At 39.0% G+C, this 17,349-nt stretch overlaps 1 protein-coding gene across 4 annotated transcripts; it reads left to right on the top strand.

The window, feature by feature from the left end:
* Window positions 1-2,224: 2,224 nt before the first annotated feature.
* LOC110912856 (protein SPA1-RELATED 4) lies at window positions 2,225-6,545 on the top strand. Of its 4 annotated transcripts, XM_022157674.2 has the most exons (8): window positions 2,225-2,240; window positions 2,751-3,454; window positions 3,533-3,690; window positions 3,792-4,659; window positions 4,740-4,892; window positions 5,029-5,340; window positions 5,438-5,497; window positions 6,187-6,545. In XM_022157674.2, exons 2-8 carry the CDS (start codon window positions 2,855-2,857, stop codon window positions 6,373-6,375), a joined length of 2,340 nt encoding a protein of 779 aa, XP_022013366.1. In that variant the 5' UTR covers window positions 2,225-2,240; window positions 2,751-2,854; the 3' UTR covers window positions 6,376-6,545. The 4 variants fall into 4 exon arrangements, 3 of the variants coding, with proteins under 3 accessions (XP_022013366.1, XP_022013367.1, XP_022013365.1); XM_022157675.2 differs by lacking the exon at window positions 2,225-2,240 and having other exon boundaries at window positions 2,537-3,454; window positions 4,746-4,892; XR_002578205.2 differs by lacking the exon at window positions 2,225-2,240 and having other exon boundaries at window positions 2,540-3,454; window positions 4,746-4,939.
* Window positions 6,546-17,349: the final 10,804 nt, after the last annotated feature.

Genomic DNA, 17,349 nt, shown 5'->3' with positions numbered 1-17,349 from the left:
CTTACTAGTTCAACACTTAATGGTTCAAACCTCTTACTGGTTCAGCACTTAACCATTCAGATGCTGCCAAACAACCCCTAAATGAGTAAAATTGAACAAAAAAGAGGTGCGTGAGTTAGTTTAAGGGTATTCTAGAACGCAAAGAAATTTCTTTTTTCTAAAGTGCAATAGACTAAAAACAGAAAGAATTTTTTTTTTCTTTTTTCTAAAACATGATTTACAAAACACACAAAAGAAAGTTTTTATTGTGACAAAATGAACTAAAAACACAAAAGAAAGTGTTTTGTTTTTTCAAAAACACAATAGACTAAAAAAACAAAAGAAATGTTTTTCTTTTTTTCTAAAACGCAATTGACTAAAAACATAAAAAAGGTGTTTATTTTAAAACGCAATGGACGAAAAACACAAAAAAAAATGTTTACTTTAAAACGCAATTGACTATAAAACGCAATGGACTAAAAACACAAAAGAAAATGTTTATTCTAAAACACAATAATCTAAAAACACAAAGGAAAGTGTTTTTTTTTTTTTTTTTTCTAAAACGCAATGGACTAAAAACACATTTCTAAAACGTGATGGACTAAAAACACAAAATAAATTGTTTATTCTAAAACGCAATTGACTAAAAACAAAAAGAGAAAGTGTTTATTCTAAAACGCAATGGATTAAAAACATAAAAGAAAATGTTTTTTTTTCTAAAATGCAATGGACAAAAAACATAAAAAAATGTTTTTTCATTCTTTTGTAAAACGCAATGGATAAAAAAAGTGTTTTTTCATTATTTTGTAAAATACAATGGACAAAAAAATTGTTTTTTTCATTCTTTAAAAAAAAGCAATGGAAAAAACGGTGGTTTTCCATTTTTTTTAAACGCAAAGGACAAAAAAACACACAAGAAATATGTTTTTTCATTCTTTTGTAAAACATAATTCTAAATAAAAGTTTAAACTGAAAACTGTTTTGTAATTTTTTTGAGACATATTGTCAAGCACATGTTGTGCAACTTTTACCACTGATTTATCAATGAAATTGGAACCAATAATGTTGCCCAAACGCATGAATACATCAAGAGAAATGGTAGAATCATAGATATCTTCGCTTTGAATGGAAAACGTTGAGAAATTTGAGAAGAGAAATACCTGTTTCAACTGATTTCTCATTTCCATCGCATTATGTTAAATTGAAAAAAAAATTGTATAAAAATAAACTGGGTTTCTTAAAACAAACTGAATAACACGTTGATTGAGTGTTTAAACCATTAATTGACGAAGAAAATCGCGTTATGATGTAATAATTCTAGAGAGAGAAAGTGAATGAAATATTGAAGATGATGGGTTTTAAAGATCGTAGGTTCTGAAGATTAAGAGAAAAATAAATAGAATAGATGAGAGTTGATTGACTAAAATGCCCCTTCTAGGTTTTGAAGATTGTAGGTTCTAAAGATTTTGTTTTTATGTTTTTTTTGTTATTTGTAACATTTACTCTAGTTATAGCTTCCTACATTTGTTATTTAAACTAAGACTATAAGGTGTGGAGGGACTTGGGTTGGGAGCATTGCTCGACACGTGGTGAGGATGTGATCCACAAGCTAATACTCAAAAACTAGGGGTGTGATGGGGCATCGCTTAGCTGGGCGTGGCCAGCCATGTAGAACTTTTAAAAAACTATAAAGAAAACTAAAAAAAACTACACTGAACCAGCCAACCACCGCCCGCCACGTTACTTAGCCCCCGCTAAGAGAATATCCACGCCAAGTGGGCAACGCCAAACCCAACACCAAGCCGGGATGGTGTAGCCGACGTTAAACCCCCTTGAACGTCAAAACCCACGCCTCATACCTGCCGGTATAAGGGCATGTTTGGCTAAACTTTTTGAAACAACTTATTGACTTATTGGCTTTTCGAAAAAGTTAGTATGAAGTGACTTATTGACTTATTGGCTTTTTCTCCTTGTATACATCCTTATTACCAAACATCATTTTTGAGCTAATGACTTTTTAAAAAGCCAATAAATTGATAATATCAAAAACTTAGCCAAACATGCCCTAATTATAGTGGTAAAACCCCATTGTATTTGTGTTTCCCATCACCGAGAAAGATTACCATTACAGGATCCCTTGATTTGAGATCGCCAGTGATTTGACTACACAAATCAACTACTAAAACACACCATCTGTTATTTTGTTTTTGTTCAATTATCTTCAAGAGCCCAAAATGAGAAGGTTCCTGTACTGTGTAGGGGTAAGTTTTTAATTCAAACCCTAATCCACTTCTTACGTCATCTGATTTTATTATTATTACTTAATTATACATGATTATCTTAATCATCCAATAATCTACTAATCACGTGGCCTTGGCCCTCACACTATCAAAGATCCGTTCCTGTTCAATCTTATTTGTTTGATTAATTATAGAGAGAGAGAGAGCTACCAACAGTGTTTGCATTATTGTTTTTTGAATTCTGTTTAGAGGACATGAATGCGCCACGTCGCCGTTACAAAAGAAGTGGATTAGAGATGAACAGATGATGGGTCAGTGTAGGGCTTCAAATTGAAAACTGTATAATATTATCACTTCATTCCAAATAAAGAAAAACTAATTGCTTTTTTACACACATCTCTCTACTTTATGTGGCTCTCGCTGTTGTTCAAGAAAAGATTTGATTTCTGCGGTTCTTGTTTGCAGAACACCTTTCGCCTTGTATCACTACTTTTTTTTTTTTTTAATTACAACAAGTTGTTGTTGTTTCAGTTTGATCTGTGCGGTTAGAATTGGAGGGGTAAAGTGCTGCGTTTGGTGTAAAATGGTTTGTGATCGGATATGGGATTAGGGGTAGTTGTTTGTAGGAATTTGTTATGGAGAACTCATCTGATTCTAACTGGCAAAGGTGGTCCGGAAGCTCAACTGTTTCAAGTCGAAACCCTAGAAGAATTCCTGTTAGATTGTCTGGTGATGGTTCTAGAATTGTAGCGGGTAGAAGAGAAAAAACTCAGGCTAATCGGTTAGGAACTCAGTTTAAAGAAGATGTTATTAGGCCGGTGGAATCCAAAGATGTTAGCTTGAGACAGTGGTTAGATAACACCCACCGAGTTGTTGATGCCCTTGATTGCTTGCATATTTTTATGCAAATTGTAGAAATTGTGAATCTAGCTCATTCACAAGGGTTCGTTGTGCAAAATGTTTGCCCCTCGTGTTTTGTCATGTCTTCCTTTAATCGTGTGTCGTTTATCGAATCGGTAACTTCATCAGATTCAGGATCGGATGAATCCAACAACCAGACGGATGAGTTTGTAGGTTTGTGTTCGCCAAATCCCTTGGGGGTGCAATCGGGTTTCCAGAACAATCAACAAGTATTGCAAATGGAATCCGGTTGGTACACTAGCCCGGAAGAAGCTGCTGGCGCTGCAAGTTCTTGTGCCTCTGATGTTTATCGGTTAGGGGTTCTTCTTTTCGAGGTATGTTTTTTGTTTAATTTATTATATTTATTTATATGAAACATAAGTACATAACCATCTAATGTTGTAATTTAACAGTTATATTGCACAAGTAGTTCAGTAGAAGAAAAGAATGCAACCATGTGTAGCCTTAGACACCGCGTCTTTCCACCTCACTTCTTATTAAAGTGGTCTAAAGAAGCCTTGTTTTGCTTGTGGTTACTACATCCCGAGCCTGCTAGCAGGCCGAAAATTGAGTGAGTTCCGTTAATCCCTTTTTAGTTACTCTTTTGAACAATTTGTTTTATGGTTCTAAATTCTAATGTTGTAATGGTAATTTGGTCTTATTTGTTATCAGTGAAGTGCTGAAAAGCGAATTCCTTAATGAACCGAGAGATGACTTAATCGAACGTGAAGCGTTTATAGAGCTTAAAGAAAAGATCGAGGAGCAAGAGCTATTGCTGGAGTTTCTTCTAACGCTGCAACAACGAAAACAGGAGGCTGCAGACAGCTTGCGGAGGACCGTTGCTTTTGTATCTTCCGATTTGCAAGAAGTTGCAAAGTTACATACGTCTATCAGCAAACAACAAGGTCTAGATTCGAGTAACGACGGTTCTCCGAGCTCGGGATCCCGAAAACGAATCAAAACTGTCGATACGTCAAATAGTATCGAACCGGAGCATCAAGAAAACGCCATCGTTAAAAGTTCCCGGTTGATGAAAAACTTCAAGAAACTTGAATCAGCCTACTTTTCGACCAGGCGCAGAGCTTTGAAACCGTTAGTCAAACCGTTGACTTTAAATGCACGTACGAGTAGTGACGGTAAAGGATCAACTGTCGACAGAAGTTCTGCTAATAGTTTCCCACCGATTAACCGGCTTTCGCAAAACAAACAAAGCGGATGGATTAACTCGTTTATCGACGGTTTATCGAAGTATCTGTCGTTTAGGAATTTAAAAGTCAAAGCTGACTTAAAACAAGGTGATCTGTTGAATTCTTCGAGTCTTGTATGCTCTTTGGGTTTTGATCGCGATGGTGAATTCTTCGCAACTGCGGGTGTAAATAAAAAAATCAAAGTTTTTGAATACGAGTCGATATTAAACGATAATCGCGACATACATTACCCTGTCGTTGAAATGTCGAGTAGATCTAAATTAAGCAGTATATGTTGGAATAATTACATCAAAGGCCAAATTGCATCAAGCAATTTTGAAGGTGTAGTACAGGTATAGAATTCTTTAAAAAAAATAAAGTTTTATGTTTTGAATAATGAAAAAAAAACATTAGTTAATAGTTATTTTGAAAGTTTCAGATATGGGATGTGACACGGAATCAAGTATATATGGAGCTGAAAGAGCACGAGAGAAGAGTCTGGTCAGTTGACTTTTCATGGTCGAACCCGACACTGGTGGCTAGCGGGAGCGATGACGGTTCTGTTAAGCTCTGGAATATCAATCAGGCAATTTTATTCTTGCACTTGGTGGATGTCAGCTTTGAAAACTAAACGTAACTGCGATTATTTAACTAACAGTGATTTATAATTGAAAATCTTGATGTATAATAAGTTGTTTTTCTTACAATTGTTGCTACTGCAGGGAACAAGTGTTGGTACCATTAAAACAAAAGCAAATGTATGTTGTGTTCAGTTCCCTTCCGATACGGGAAACACTTTAGCGTTCGGGTCAGCTGATCATAGAGTTTATTATTATGATCTTCGTAACCCCGGTGTGCCGCTTTATACGCTCATCGGGCATAATAAAACCGTTAGTTATGTTAAGTTTCTTGATTCGTCGACTCTTGTATCGTCATCAACTGATAACACGCTCAAACTATGGGATTTGTCTGAGTCGACATCGCAAGTTATTGACTGTCCCGTTCAGTCGTTCACGGGCCACATGAATGTAAAGGTATGCTTGTTTATTTTTTTGGGTGTGATTTATTTATTGACAGTTTTTAACTTTGTTTTTTTTTTTTTTTTTTTTTTTTTTTTTTTTTTTTGTTCAGAATTTTGTTGGTTTATCTGTATCTGATGGTTACATTGCTACTGGTTCAGAAACAAATGAGGTACTTTTTGTTTGCGTTAGCTACATCAAAATAACTTGAAGTTGACAAAATTTTTTTAAAGAGAAAGTTACGTATATAGTCATTTTGACCCGACATATTTACCGAAATAGCCGTTAGCTTTTTCTTTAAAAAATTATCAATTTGACTGTTAGAAATGATTACATCCAATCAATGTATGCCATGTATAAAGTTTGCGTCAATTATGACATGTGGCAATAATGATTGGTCTCCGCTAGACTTTTGCGTCAATGTGATTGGAGCAAAAGTGATAAGTTTACTAGACCACACGTCATTTATTGATTGGGTTTTCTTTCTAAATAAAAGCCTTGTAATGGTCATAAAATCACCACATCTGCACTCCGCAGGAGGTGAACCCACAACCAGTTGGTTGAGGAACACGCCATTTGACCACCTTGGGGACAGTCAAATTAATAATTCGTTTTAAAAATTGGTGTCTAATTTTGTTACTATTTTATGTAATGGTAGAACAGAAACCCAGAAAATATATCTAGAATCAAAATAATATATCTAGAATCAAAAACTGAAACTTGATGCCTACTCTAATTACGAAAAAAAAGTTACAAAAATAGCAGTTTTATTGAAAACAAAATAAAAAATTAGTTGGATGCATTTAATATTAATGATTTTAATATATTAATTTTATAAAATTTGATTGCAAAATGTGACAGGTGGTTGTATATCATAAAGCGTTCCCTATGCCTGCATTATCATACAAATTCAACACCACAGATCCAATATCAGGAGATGAAGTGGACGATTCAGATCAGTTCATCTCATCTGTGTGTTGGCGTGTTCAGTCCTCCACTTTGGTTGCTGCAAATTCAATGGGAAACATCAAGCTTCTGGACATGGTTTAAATGGCGGGTCAAAACGTCTTCTGAGCAAAATGGGTTATGTGATGTATTGTAGATAAATATGCGCCATTCTTGTATATTTTGCAACTGTTTACCCATTTGGAAACCAGTTTTGATTACTTACATTTATTTTAAAACGTAATTATAATAATATTTACAAATCTGAAATCAAATATCGCACTAACTTCACCATTATATTTTATCGGCACTAGTTTTGATTACTTACATTTATTTTAAAACGTAATTATAATAATATTTACAAATCTGAAATCAAATATCGCACTACACCATTATATTTTATCGGCACTGGATGTCATGTACACAAATGTCACGATCGAATCTTGTTTTCATTGACAGGCCTTGTGAGTTTTCTCGTAACAGTTCGGTTCTCATGGTTAACCAAAGAAGAAAAAAGTATCACAGAATGTACATATTGCTTCCACTAGTTATCTAGCTATAACATTTTGAAATAAATGTCAAGCTGCAATTTACTGACAGGGTATTAGTGAGTTTTCAGTAATGAGTTCTTGTGATTAAAAAAAGGAAATGTAGTGATTATATTTTCTTGGTGTTTTATCATGGGAAAATGATTCGAAACGTAGAATCACCTAAAGCCAGTGTGATGTTAACGTCCTTAAAGAGGTTATTTTGTGCACATAGGAATAAAGGGTTATAATTTACACCATATTTTTTAATGTCTATTACAAAACCTGGGAATCTTTAAACTATTTCTTCATGTTAAAAAATTTATAGTAACGTTTCTAGATTGTATAAAACAAGGGAAAAAAAGCTGATGTATGATGTTGCTATGACACGAATGCAAAAGCATCAAGCCATGAAGTTTAAGTTCAGACTAAAAGCCGAAGAGAAAAACTAATCTCATGTTTATATAAGAGCATGAAATCCAAAATGGATCAGTCTGAACCAGGCCCAAAATGAAATTGAGGCTTCAAAGCCCGGATATTAAGATTAAGTTATGATACAAGTTAAAAGGTTAATAGGTGAGGACCACATGTTGTATACACTAATTTGATCCGGGGAATGACATTGTTTCACTTCCAAATCATCAAAATTCTTGCAAAAATGAGCTTGAGTGCAGGAGTCGTGCCCACGTAGGAGTCCAAACGCAGGAGCTAATACACGCGCAAGAGTCATACGCTAAGATCAGTCATACGTTTGAAGAAGTCATACACTCAAGAGTCCTATGCACAGGGTCATGTGTTTCAAGGGTTCTATGCTTGGGAGTGTCATACGCTTGGGTTGATTTGTTGAGATTTTAATGCTTTTGCTGCAGGCAGTTCGACATCTCTTGTTCAAAACCTAAACTTAGAAAACATGATGGGTACTATAAACAAACCTCCGAAGTTAATATTTAGGCCGTTGATTTTAAACTTTCTTAAAATCCTTGTGTCCCCGGCAACGGCGCCAAAAACTTGGTATGCGTTTGGTGTGATATATTTTTATTAATATTTTAAGCCCATTTTACGCATTAGTCAAGTTTTAAATTTATAAAACACGATATTGTACTAACACTAAACACACACTTGGGAAAGTGCACCCATCGTGAGCGTAGTATAGTGTTGGTAAGATGCCGAGGTCGTCCAAGGACACAAGAGCTTTTAGTACCGGTTTATCCTCAACATCTAATCAATCTAATTTTTTGAGAAAAGTTTTGAAACATGAAAAAACTAAAAAAGAAAAGATAAATAAAATGAAAAACAAATAGACAAGATAGAATCACTTGGATCCGACTCGTCTTTAATGTATCCTTTGATGATTTTTGCACTTTCGGACTTTTTAAGAGATTATCTTAGTTATAGTAGTAGGCCCCTCTTTTGAAGGTGACGTTACCGTCAACCCAGTGGTTTTTAGTCAGCAGTGATACAATCACAAAGGGTCGGAATATTGAAAGACAATTAAGTAAGTTATTAATGCGAAAAGTGGTAGGCCCCTCTTTTGAAGGTGACGTTACCCTCGGCTAAGTGGTTTGAGTCAGCAAGGATACAATCCCAAGAAGCCGGTTTAAAGTATTAATAGTAGTTTACATATGAGGGGTTCAAGCTATTCGCACCCCGCCATCCAATACCGGTAGGTATTGAAGGAGGTCCTAGTAATCTTGAACCAGGTCCTCGCAGGATCTATACACTGAACGAGACAAGAACTTTACCAAACCATCCCCCTAACCCCCGACCAGGTAGTCAACGTGCCTTTATATAGACCATAAAGACACAAATGGTGACATCTTTTACTTTATATAGACAGTAAAGTAACCTCAAGACACCATGAGAAATTGATAAGAAAAATTCACCTTCAACATAAGAAACTAGTTATTAAAGTCATTAATACAAACCCAAATAAAAAGTGCCGAAAGATTAAAAATCAAAAGTAATACATAAAAGACTTGTCTTCACCAAGTGATGTAAGAGGCTTAACCAAACATGGCCTTTGATTGGCAAGAACCCTTATACTCAATCTTGGATCCCGAGACTACTACACACTCTAAAAATGGATGATGGATGATGGATGATGGTGGTGGGTGTTGGTGTTGTAGTGGTGGTGGAGTGGTGGCAAAGTGGGAGAGTAGTGGTTTATCAAGGGATGCCTTTCAAGTGAACCAAGCACCCCTATTTATAGCCTGAACAGAGCTCTGGCCACGGCCCCGTGTCCAGCAGGCACGCTCCGTGGCCAGCATCTTCTCTTCCTTCATTAATTGCAAGTGTCAGCAGAGGGCCCCACACGACCCCGTGTCTCCTGGGAACGACCACGTGGTCAACTCTTATCTGAACTATCAAGTTTCTGCGTATCTTTGCGTTGACCACGCCCCGTGTTGAGCTGGGCACGCCCCCGTGGTGGGCGTGGAAGCTTCTGAAGGTTTGTCTTTTGTGTAGGCTCCTGACAACGCCCCATGCCCAGCTGGGCATGGCCCCATGGTCAGTCTCTGTTTCCTTGTTTTTGCTTTGGGGATGTTGCCGAGGGGTCGGACATGTCACGTTTATTCCTCTTTTTTATTTATGTTGGATTTGGCTGCTTATTTGCTCCTTTTTTTCTTTTAAGCTCGTTTGGTCCTGTAAATTTAAAAAAGAAAGAAACACGCTTTTTCCAACATTAGTGCTAAAAAAGGGTTAGTTTTATACCTCATTTGATGTAATTTATATGTTGCATTTTGCGCACATCACTATTCCAGATGAAGACAACAAAATATTTATGATGATTCTAAAGTCAAAGACATCAGAATATTCAGGATTGATGCTAAGCAAATTTATAGGGAAACTTGAAGCTCATGAATTAGAGTTAAGGAAGAAAGCTAGGATGAAAGCACATTCAACTCCGCAAGATATTGGATTATACATCAAGAATTCAGAGATAGCAAGTCCAAAGATGCAGACAGCTTTCAGTGTATATAATACACAACTCAAATACATTTAAATTCCTGATGGAAGAGGTGGTTTTATTCAATCGATGGTACCTCTTGAAGAAAACAAAGCAGTCGGGGTTGGAAATGCGTTTGTCGGAAGCAGTTTGGGAAATTTTTCTTCACCAAGTCATAGTCAACAATTGAGCTATGGAGGAAATTTTGATCAGTTTACTCAACAAAGCCAAAACTTTCAAAGTCAAATCTTTCAATCACAGGAAAGTCAACAATCACAACCTCAACAAAACCAGAACCAAAACTCAGAAAACCTTCAGTGTAATGTTTCCTTGAATCTCACAAATCTTCAGAACCTCACTATATCGAATGTCCAAGAATATGTTGCACTACTTGCCTCAATGTTACAATCCTATGAAAGCTTGGTTGCCGGAAGAATTGGGAACTATAATTAGACAAAAGAAGATTATGATGAGATTGATCCAGAGGAGATGGAATTGATTGACATTAAGTGGTGTATGGCCAGTGTTGTCATACCCCAACCGATGGCGGAAACATCGGGGCGTGGCACTGAGTGAAACAGATTGTCCATGAGTATCCATAACAAATATTAGTTACCAGATATTAAAACGTCATGTCCCATACCACAACATATCCAAATAAAACAGTTATTACAAATAATTGTCTCAAAAACAAATACTGTCTCGAGTACTCAAATTTAAGCGTGGCATAACTAGACCCCTAGCTTGATTCACCCAAAGCAAGCATCCTAGCAAATAGCATCCTAAACACCTGTCACGTACGTTAAAATAAAGGTCAATACACATAGTGTAAAGGTGAGCATACACGTTTGATAGATATAATAGAGTTCGAAATCGTTTACGCATAACCTGCATGTAACATGTATAAAGCGAAGGCAAGTAGGTTATCGACAGAGAAATATGCACAGACGTGACTGCGAGTTGTAGAATGCGCAACATATATCCCCACTGGGACACGTGAAGCAAAGCCCTTAACAACCCCTGTCCACGACAGGTGCTGAGTCCAAACTATAGTACTACCGTTGCTAAGGTGTCAGGCAACAATCACTGTGTTAACATAACATACAAGCATTCATCGAATAACACGTAGCATGCGATAACGGTTAGCGTATAAATAGTGTTTGCGTTGTGTGCTGATCGTGATTTAGAATAAGTAACGCATGTAACACCCAAAAGTGCATAAAGCAAAAAGGGATCGAGTATACTCACAGATAGCGTTTAACTTAATAAACACTGCCTTGGATTGAAGGGAGCGCTAAGAGGGATTAGCCTGGACAGTTAACGATAGCATAAACGATAAGCGGCGCATAAAACAGTGCAAGTGATAAGTGTCGGATGGCAATCCGATCGGATGGCAATCCGACCGGATGGCAAGTCGATCGGATGTCAATCCGTTCGGATGGTCATCCGATCGGATGACCATTCGATTGGATTGACTCCTCGTTTGGTGTAGATGTGTCTGTGTATGATGGTTTTCCTTTTGAAGTTTTCGTTGTAGCATTTTGAAAATAGAGAAGTATCTCTACCTTTCAGGTCGATCGATCGAACAACGGTTCGATCGAGTGACGATCCGTTCGGCGAGGTATTTTCTCCGAGAACAAGTTCACAGCAGTGTTGACACTCGATCGGATAGTCTACCGATCGGGTGGCAATTCGTTAGAACTGAAAATGCATTGAACATGTTGAAAAATGTTTAAGTGTTGAAGTCCCAAACACCACAGGATCGGATGGTAATTCGATCGGATGGCAATCCGATCGGACGGTAATCCGTTCGACGTTCAGATCCTCCAAAGTTGAATCAAAAACTTTAAGAGTGGGACCACAGTGCAAGCTGATCGGATGGTTGTCCGATCAGATGGCAATCCGATCGGACGGCAATCCGTTCCGATGGCCTGATCGTCTTTAACACTTGGTTCTGTTGATGGTTTGCAGTTTTGATTCGAGACGATGTGATAACGTGTTAAGCAACAGAGCCTCGTCAAGACCCAGGGATCGGACAAGAATCACTCTAGTCCGGTCAGTCAGTGGTTCGAGCCGGTGGTTCATACTTGACCCGAAACCAGTTGTCTTTTTGATAGAAACCAGATCTAGAACCAACACATCACTAAGAATGAGTAGAAGATCAGAACTAGCTCCGATTCTCTCAGTTTTGAGTGCATTGAGTGTAAAAGAGTTGAAAGAAAGTTAGGAAACCATCTTTTAATCCTTTTTACCATGCATATGTTCAGATCTAAGCAAGATCTTTCTTCATTCATGTGGAAATCGTCCAGATCTAAGTTGTTCTTGGTGGATTGAAGCACAGACATGAAGTTCATAGGAACCCCATGATGATATCATCCTAGAACACCTCAAATCCATTGATTTCACAATCGAAAGTTAAGATTCAAAAGATAGAATGATGAAGAAGTGTGTGTAGATCATAGAAGTACAAGATTTAGGTTGGAAACTTACAAGAGTCGCGAGAAATCGAGAGAAAGAAGGGCTGAAGCGAGCTGGGTCGAGTGAGAGCTGTCACATCAAGTGATGTGACATATGAAGGGTATTTATAGGGTTTCCCAAAAAGGAAAGTGTCTAAGGTCGAGTGGGTCACTGATCGGATGACTATCCAATCGGGTGGCAATCCGATCGGATGGCCATCCGATCGAGCGGTCACTCGATCGAGTGGCTCCGATGACTTGCGTTTTGGCGTTTCGTCTCGTGCGTAGGGTTTTGCGATGCGTTTAAGCGAGTTGCGGTGCGATATCATTATCCATTAATCCCAACTACTATATCTAACATACAATCATCCTAAATAACTTGCGTTTAACGTTTGCGATAGCGTTGCGATTGCATTTCGATTAATCACCAAAACATAAACATAAACAAACATGCACAAGTAACACATAAGTAGCACACACATGTAAAACAATATCCGGAACACATAATTCGGGTTGCGAATGCGATTGCGATGCGATAAGCGATAAAACATGCGATAAATATCGATTAAACCTCGATTATTAACACGTACTCCACATAATACAACTAATGCGATAAAATAAATAGATTATCTACAAGTCAAAGAAGTCAAAACAGGAGTGGAGCAAGGGTGACAGATCGCAATTAGCAATCTTTTCTTCCTTCGACTTCAATCTTGACTTTGACTTTGACTTTTGAAACACGGGGTGTTACAGCCTCCCGCTCTTAAGGGAATTTCGTCCCGAAATTAGGCTTTAGCCGTAACAAACAACTACGGGTACTTCACCCTCATGTCGCTTTCGAGTTCTCAAGTGAACTCTGTGCCTCGTTTGCCTCCCATCGGACCTTCATAATGGGAATGCGCGAGCGTCTGAGCTGCTTGGTTTGGCGGTCCATGATCTCGACAGGCTTCTCCACGAAGTGTAATGTTTCATTCACTCGAAGATCCTCTAGAGGAACGTGTAAACCATGCTCAGCCAGACACTTTCTGAGGTTCGACACGTGGAAAGTCGGGTGAACGTTGCTAAGTTCCTCCGGTAGTTCAAGTCTGTAGGCCACTTTTCTGATCCTTTCCAGAATCTTAAAGGGACCAACATATCGAGGCGCGAGTTTCCCTTTCTTGCCGAATCTGACCACACCCTTCCAAGGTGTTACCTTTAGGAGTACGTGGTCGCCAACGTCAAATTCAAGGGGCTTGCGTCATCTATCGGTGTAACTTTTCTGACGACTCCGAGCTTTCAGCAGATTGTCTCGAATTTGGAGAATTTTGTCAGTCGTTTCTTGCAATAGCTCAGGACCGGTTATTTGCGAGTCTCCGATCTCGTGCCATACAATAGGCGATCGACATCTTCTTCCGTATAATGCCTCAAATGGTGCCATTTGAATGCTGGAATGATAACTGTTATTATACGAGAATTCGACTAAAGGTAAGTATGCATCCCAATTACCACCGAAATCTATGATACACGAACGAAGCATGTCTTCAAGGGTACGAATCGTTCTTTCAGTCTGACCATCGGTTTGGGGATGGAAAGCGATACTTAGATTAAGCATAGTACCGAGAGCGGATTGAAATGTTTCCCAAAGACGCGAGGTAAACCGAGCATCGCGGTCAGAGATGGTGTTGCGAGGCATCCCATGTCGACAAATGATCTCTTTGGTGTAGATTCGGGCTAATTTTTCTACTTTGTAGTGTCACGGCCCTCGGCCCCGGTTTGACCCGGTCCAGAGCCGCGAGGCAGGAAATCCTGTGGTATCTAATTTAGGCGACAGCAGAATTCTTTTAATACAGGACCTTTTAATACTCAAATACCCGTAAATCTTTATTACATAAAGTTTAGGGATAAAACCCTGTAATTTACAATAAGGTGATTTCCTGGGGAAATCTTTATTTCAAAACATGTTTCTTTATTTATTCACATTGAGCCACTTTTCTAAGCTTGTAGTGCTTCACGGCACTTTTCTTGGATCACAACAGATCACCTGAAACATGTTTGAAAAAGGTTTTGTCAGCGGGGAAATACTGAGTGAATCATTCATTTTAAATAAAATGACACGTTGTTATAATTTACAGTATTAAGAGCGATTACAGTGTTTCCATATCAACCAACTACCCACAGTATTTGTCACTCGGCCGGATCTGTGACTGTGGTCATATCACTGTTGGGTCCGTTCACCCACAAGTGACGTATATCACTATTTAGGTCCGACTACCTAATAGTGTATATCATGATTTAGGCTCGCTCACCTAAAATGATAACAACAGTAGTAATGTGCACAATACCCCACATACCGGCTGTAATTTGGTGATTACAAAGACTTAATCCCTGTAATTATAACTTTGGAAAATAATTTGGAGTATTGTAAAACAGTTGATAATAAGAGAATAACTCACATTGCAGTAACGAGCAGAGTATAAGCCTACTGATTAGCCTTGATTAACCTAATTTAAATAACAATGCACACACAAATGGGTTAGTAACTAATACAGCAGTTACGACAATTCACGAGATTAAACCCTCACAACGATTTATAAGTGCAATACTTAACAATTCAACGGATTCATAACGAATGACAGAGTATAGTCCGAGTTCGAACAGCACTCAAACATTCAAGTCGAAATCACGATGAATAACAAAGTATAAGCTCAATTTGAGCAGCACTCAAACAATCGCTGGATAGTTACAATCGATCGGACGTTGAATCGTAATAGCGACCGAGTTATTACCCTGATTGCGGCAGCGTTTCGAGATTAGTGTGTGTTGTGAACTGTTTCTGCTATAACTTAACGTAGGTTTGGAATTTGATCGTCGAAGTAACAGAAAATTTCAAGTCCCAAGGCCCTTTATTTATACTGAATTTTTATACCTCCCGCGTGTCGCGACAGGAACATGTGCGTCTGTCGCGTGTCGCGACGGGTAACAAAAGTAGGGTAGGGTGTTTCGTGTCCTAGATAGCCTTGGTGAGTTGTCTGTATGATTAGTTTCAGCTTCAACAACGAATTTTGAAGATAAATATAGATTAGGGTTTACCCCCATTGAGTTTTAGGGGCCCTGATCCTGATTCCGATTGTTATGAAAATTTTAGGGTTTATGCAGAATTACTTGGGTTTCTTAATTAGGGTTTCCTTAATAGATAATTAACCTACTTCGTATTGGCAGAAAATGCGCAGATCTAGTCAAACGGTTAACAATAACCCAGATGCTGTCGTGACCTGATGGCGTGCGCGGAAGCTTCGTTATAAAGTCCATAGCTATGCTCTCCCACTTCCACATGGGAATCTCGGGTTGAGCGAGTAAGCCAGAGGGTCTTTGATGTTCAGCCTTGACTTTCGAGCAAGTCAGGCACTTCGAAACATAGAGAGCGATATCTTTCTTCATACCCGGCCACCAGTACTTGTAGCGAAGGTCCTGGTACATTTTGTCGGCACCGGGATGAATAGAATATCGTGACTTGTGGGCTTCGTCCATCAAAATCTGTCGTAAATCGGTCCGTTTAGGGATCCAAATTCGGTCCAGATAATGGAATATCCCATTCGATTTATTCACTAGCTGGGCTCCATTGTTGAGAATCCTTTCCTTCTTCAGAGTGCATTCGGTAAAACAAGCATGTTGGGCTTCGCGGATAAGGGTTTCGAAATGATGCTGGGCTTGAACATTACGAGCGCTATGCAAATAGCTTCGTCGGCTTAGAGCGTCGGCAATGACATTTGCTTTGCCAGGATGATAACGAATCTCACAGTCGTAATCGTTGAGAAGTTCAACCCATCGGCGTTGGCGCATATTAAGTTCCTTCTGGCTGAAGATGTGTTGTAGGCTCCTATGATCTGTGAAGATCATACTCTTGGTACCATAAAGAAAGTGTCACCAAATCTTCAACACAAAAACAACTGCACCTAGCTCGAGATCATGGGTTGTGTAGTTCTTCTCGTGGATCTTGAGCTGACGAGACGCGTAAGCGATAACCTTGTCCTGTTGCATGAGAACACAACCAAGACCAAGGTTCGAGGCATCGCAATAGACGATAAAGTCGTCGTTTTCGTTAGGCAAAGTAAGGACGGGAGCATTGCAAAGCATATGCTTAAGAGTTTGAAAAGCAGTCTCTTGTTGGGTTCCCCAAACAAAAGGCTTGTCTTTAAGCGTGAGAGAGGCAAGCGGCACGACGATTTTAGAGAATCCTTCGATAAATCGGCGATAATAGCCCGCCAGTCCGAGAAAAGAACGGACTTCAGACGGGTTCTTAGGCGTAACCCAACTCTTAATGGCTTTGATCTTCACGGGGTCGACGTGAATACCTTGACTATTGACAATGTGACCGAGGAATTGAACCTGCTCTAGCAAAAATTCACACTTGGAGAACTTGGCATAAAGTTGGTTCCCCTGGAGTAGCTCGAGAACCAAATGTAGATGTTGCGCGTGTTCAGTTTTTGACTTGGAATAGATCAGGATATCATCGATAAACACGATGACGAAGCGGTCAAGAAACGGTTTACACACGTGATTCATCAGATCCATGAAAACCGCGGGTGCGTTGGTTAAACCAAAAGGCATAACAACGAACTCATAATGGCCATATCGGGTGAGAAAAAGCGGTTTTGGGTATATCCTCCTCTTGAATGCGTAGTTGGTGGTAGCCTGAGCGTAGATCGATCTTCAGAAACACGTAGCACCTTGTAACTGATCAAACAAATCATCGATTCGAGGCAGGGGATAGCGATTATTGATTATCAACTTATTCAATTCCCGATAATCGGTGCACATCCAGAACGACCCGTCCTTCTTTTTGACGAAAAGGACTGGTGCGCCCCAAGGAGAGATGCTCGGGCGAATGAAGCCTTTATCAAGAAATTCCTTGAGCTGACTCGAGAGTTCACGCATTTCGGACGGAGCGAGTCGATAAGGAGCTCTAGCAACCGGATTGGCTCCAGGAATGAGGTCGATACGAAAGTCGATATCACGACTTGGCGGCAGCCCTGGGAGATCATCAGGGAACACGAGAGGAAATTCACAAACAACAGGAACATCTTTCACCAACGTCTTCCTTTTCTTTACCTCCTCCGCTACTACAATGTTAGCCAAGAAAGCTCTGTATTCCTTGCGGAGATACTTGCTAGCT

The sequence above is a fragment of the Helianthus annuus genome, chromosome 15, assembly GCF_002127325.2.
Source record: "Helianthus annuus cultivar XRQ/B chromosome 15, HanXRQr2.0-SUNRISE, whole genome shotgun sequence".
Lineage (NCBI taxonomy): Eukaryota > Viridiplantae > Streptophyta > Magnoliopsida > Asterales > Asteraceae > Helianthus > Helianthus annuus.
The sequence above is the reverse complement of the archived record's forward strand: the minus strand, read 5'-3'. Positions and strand labels throughout refer to the sequence as shown.

Bases quoted from the DNA above. Each gene is read 5' to 3' on its own strand.
- LOC110912856 (XM_022157674.2), top strand. From the start codon at position 2,855: ATGGAGAACTCATCTGATTCTAACTGGCAAAGGTGGTCCGGAAGCTCA. The intron at 4,660-4,739 runs GTATAGAATTCT...TTATTTTGAAAG, and splicing joins ATTTTGAAGGTGTAGTACAG to TTTCAGATATGGGATGTGAC. The intron at 5,498-6,186 runs GTACTTTTTGTT...AAAATGTGACAG, and splicing joins CTGGTTCAGAAACAAATGAG to GTGGTTGTATATCATAAAGC.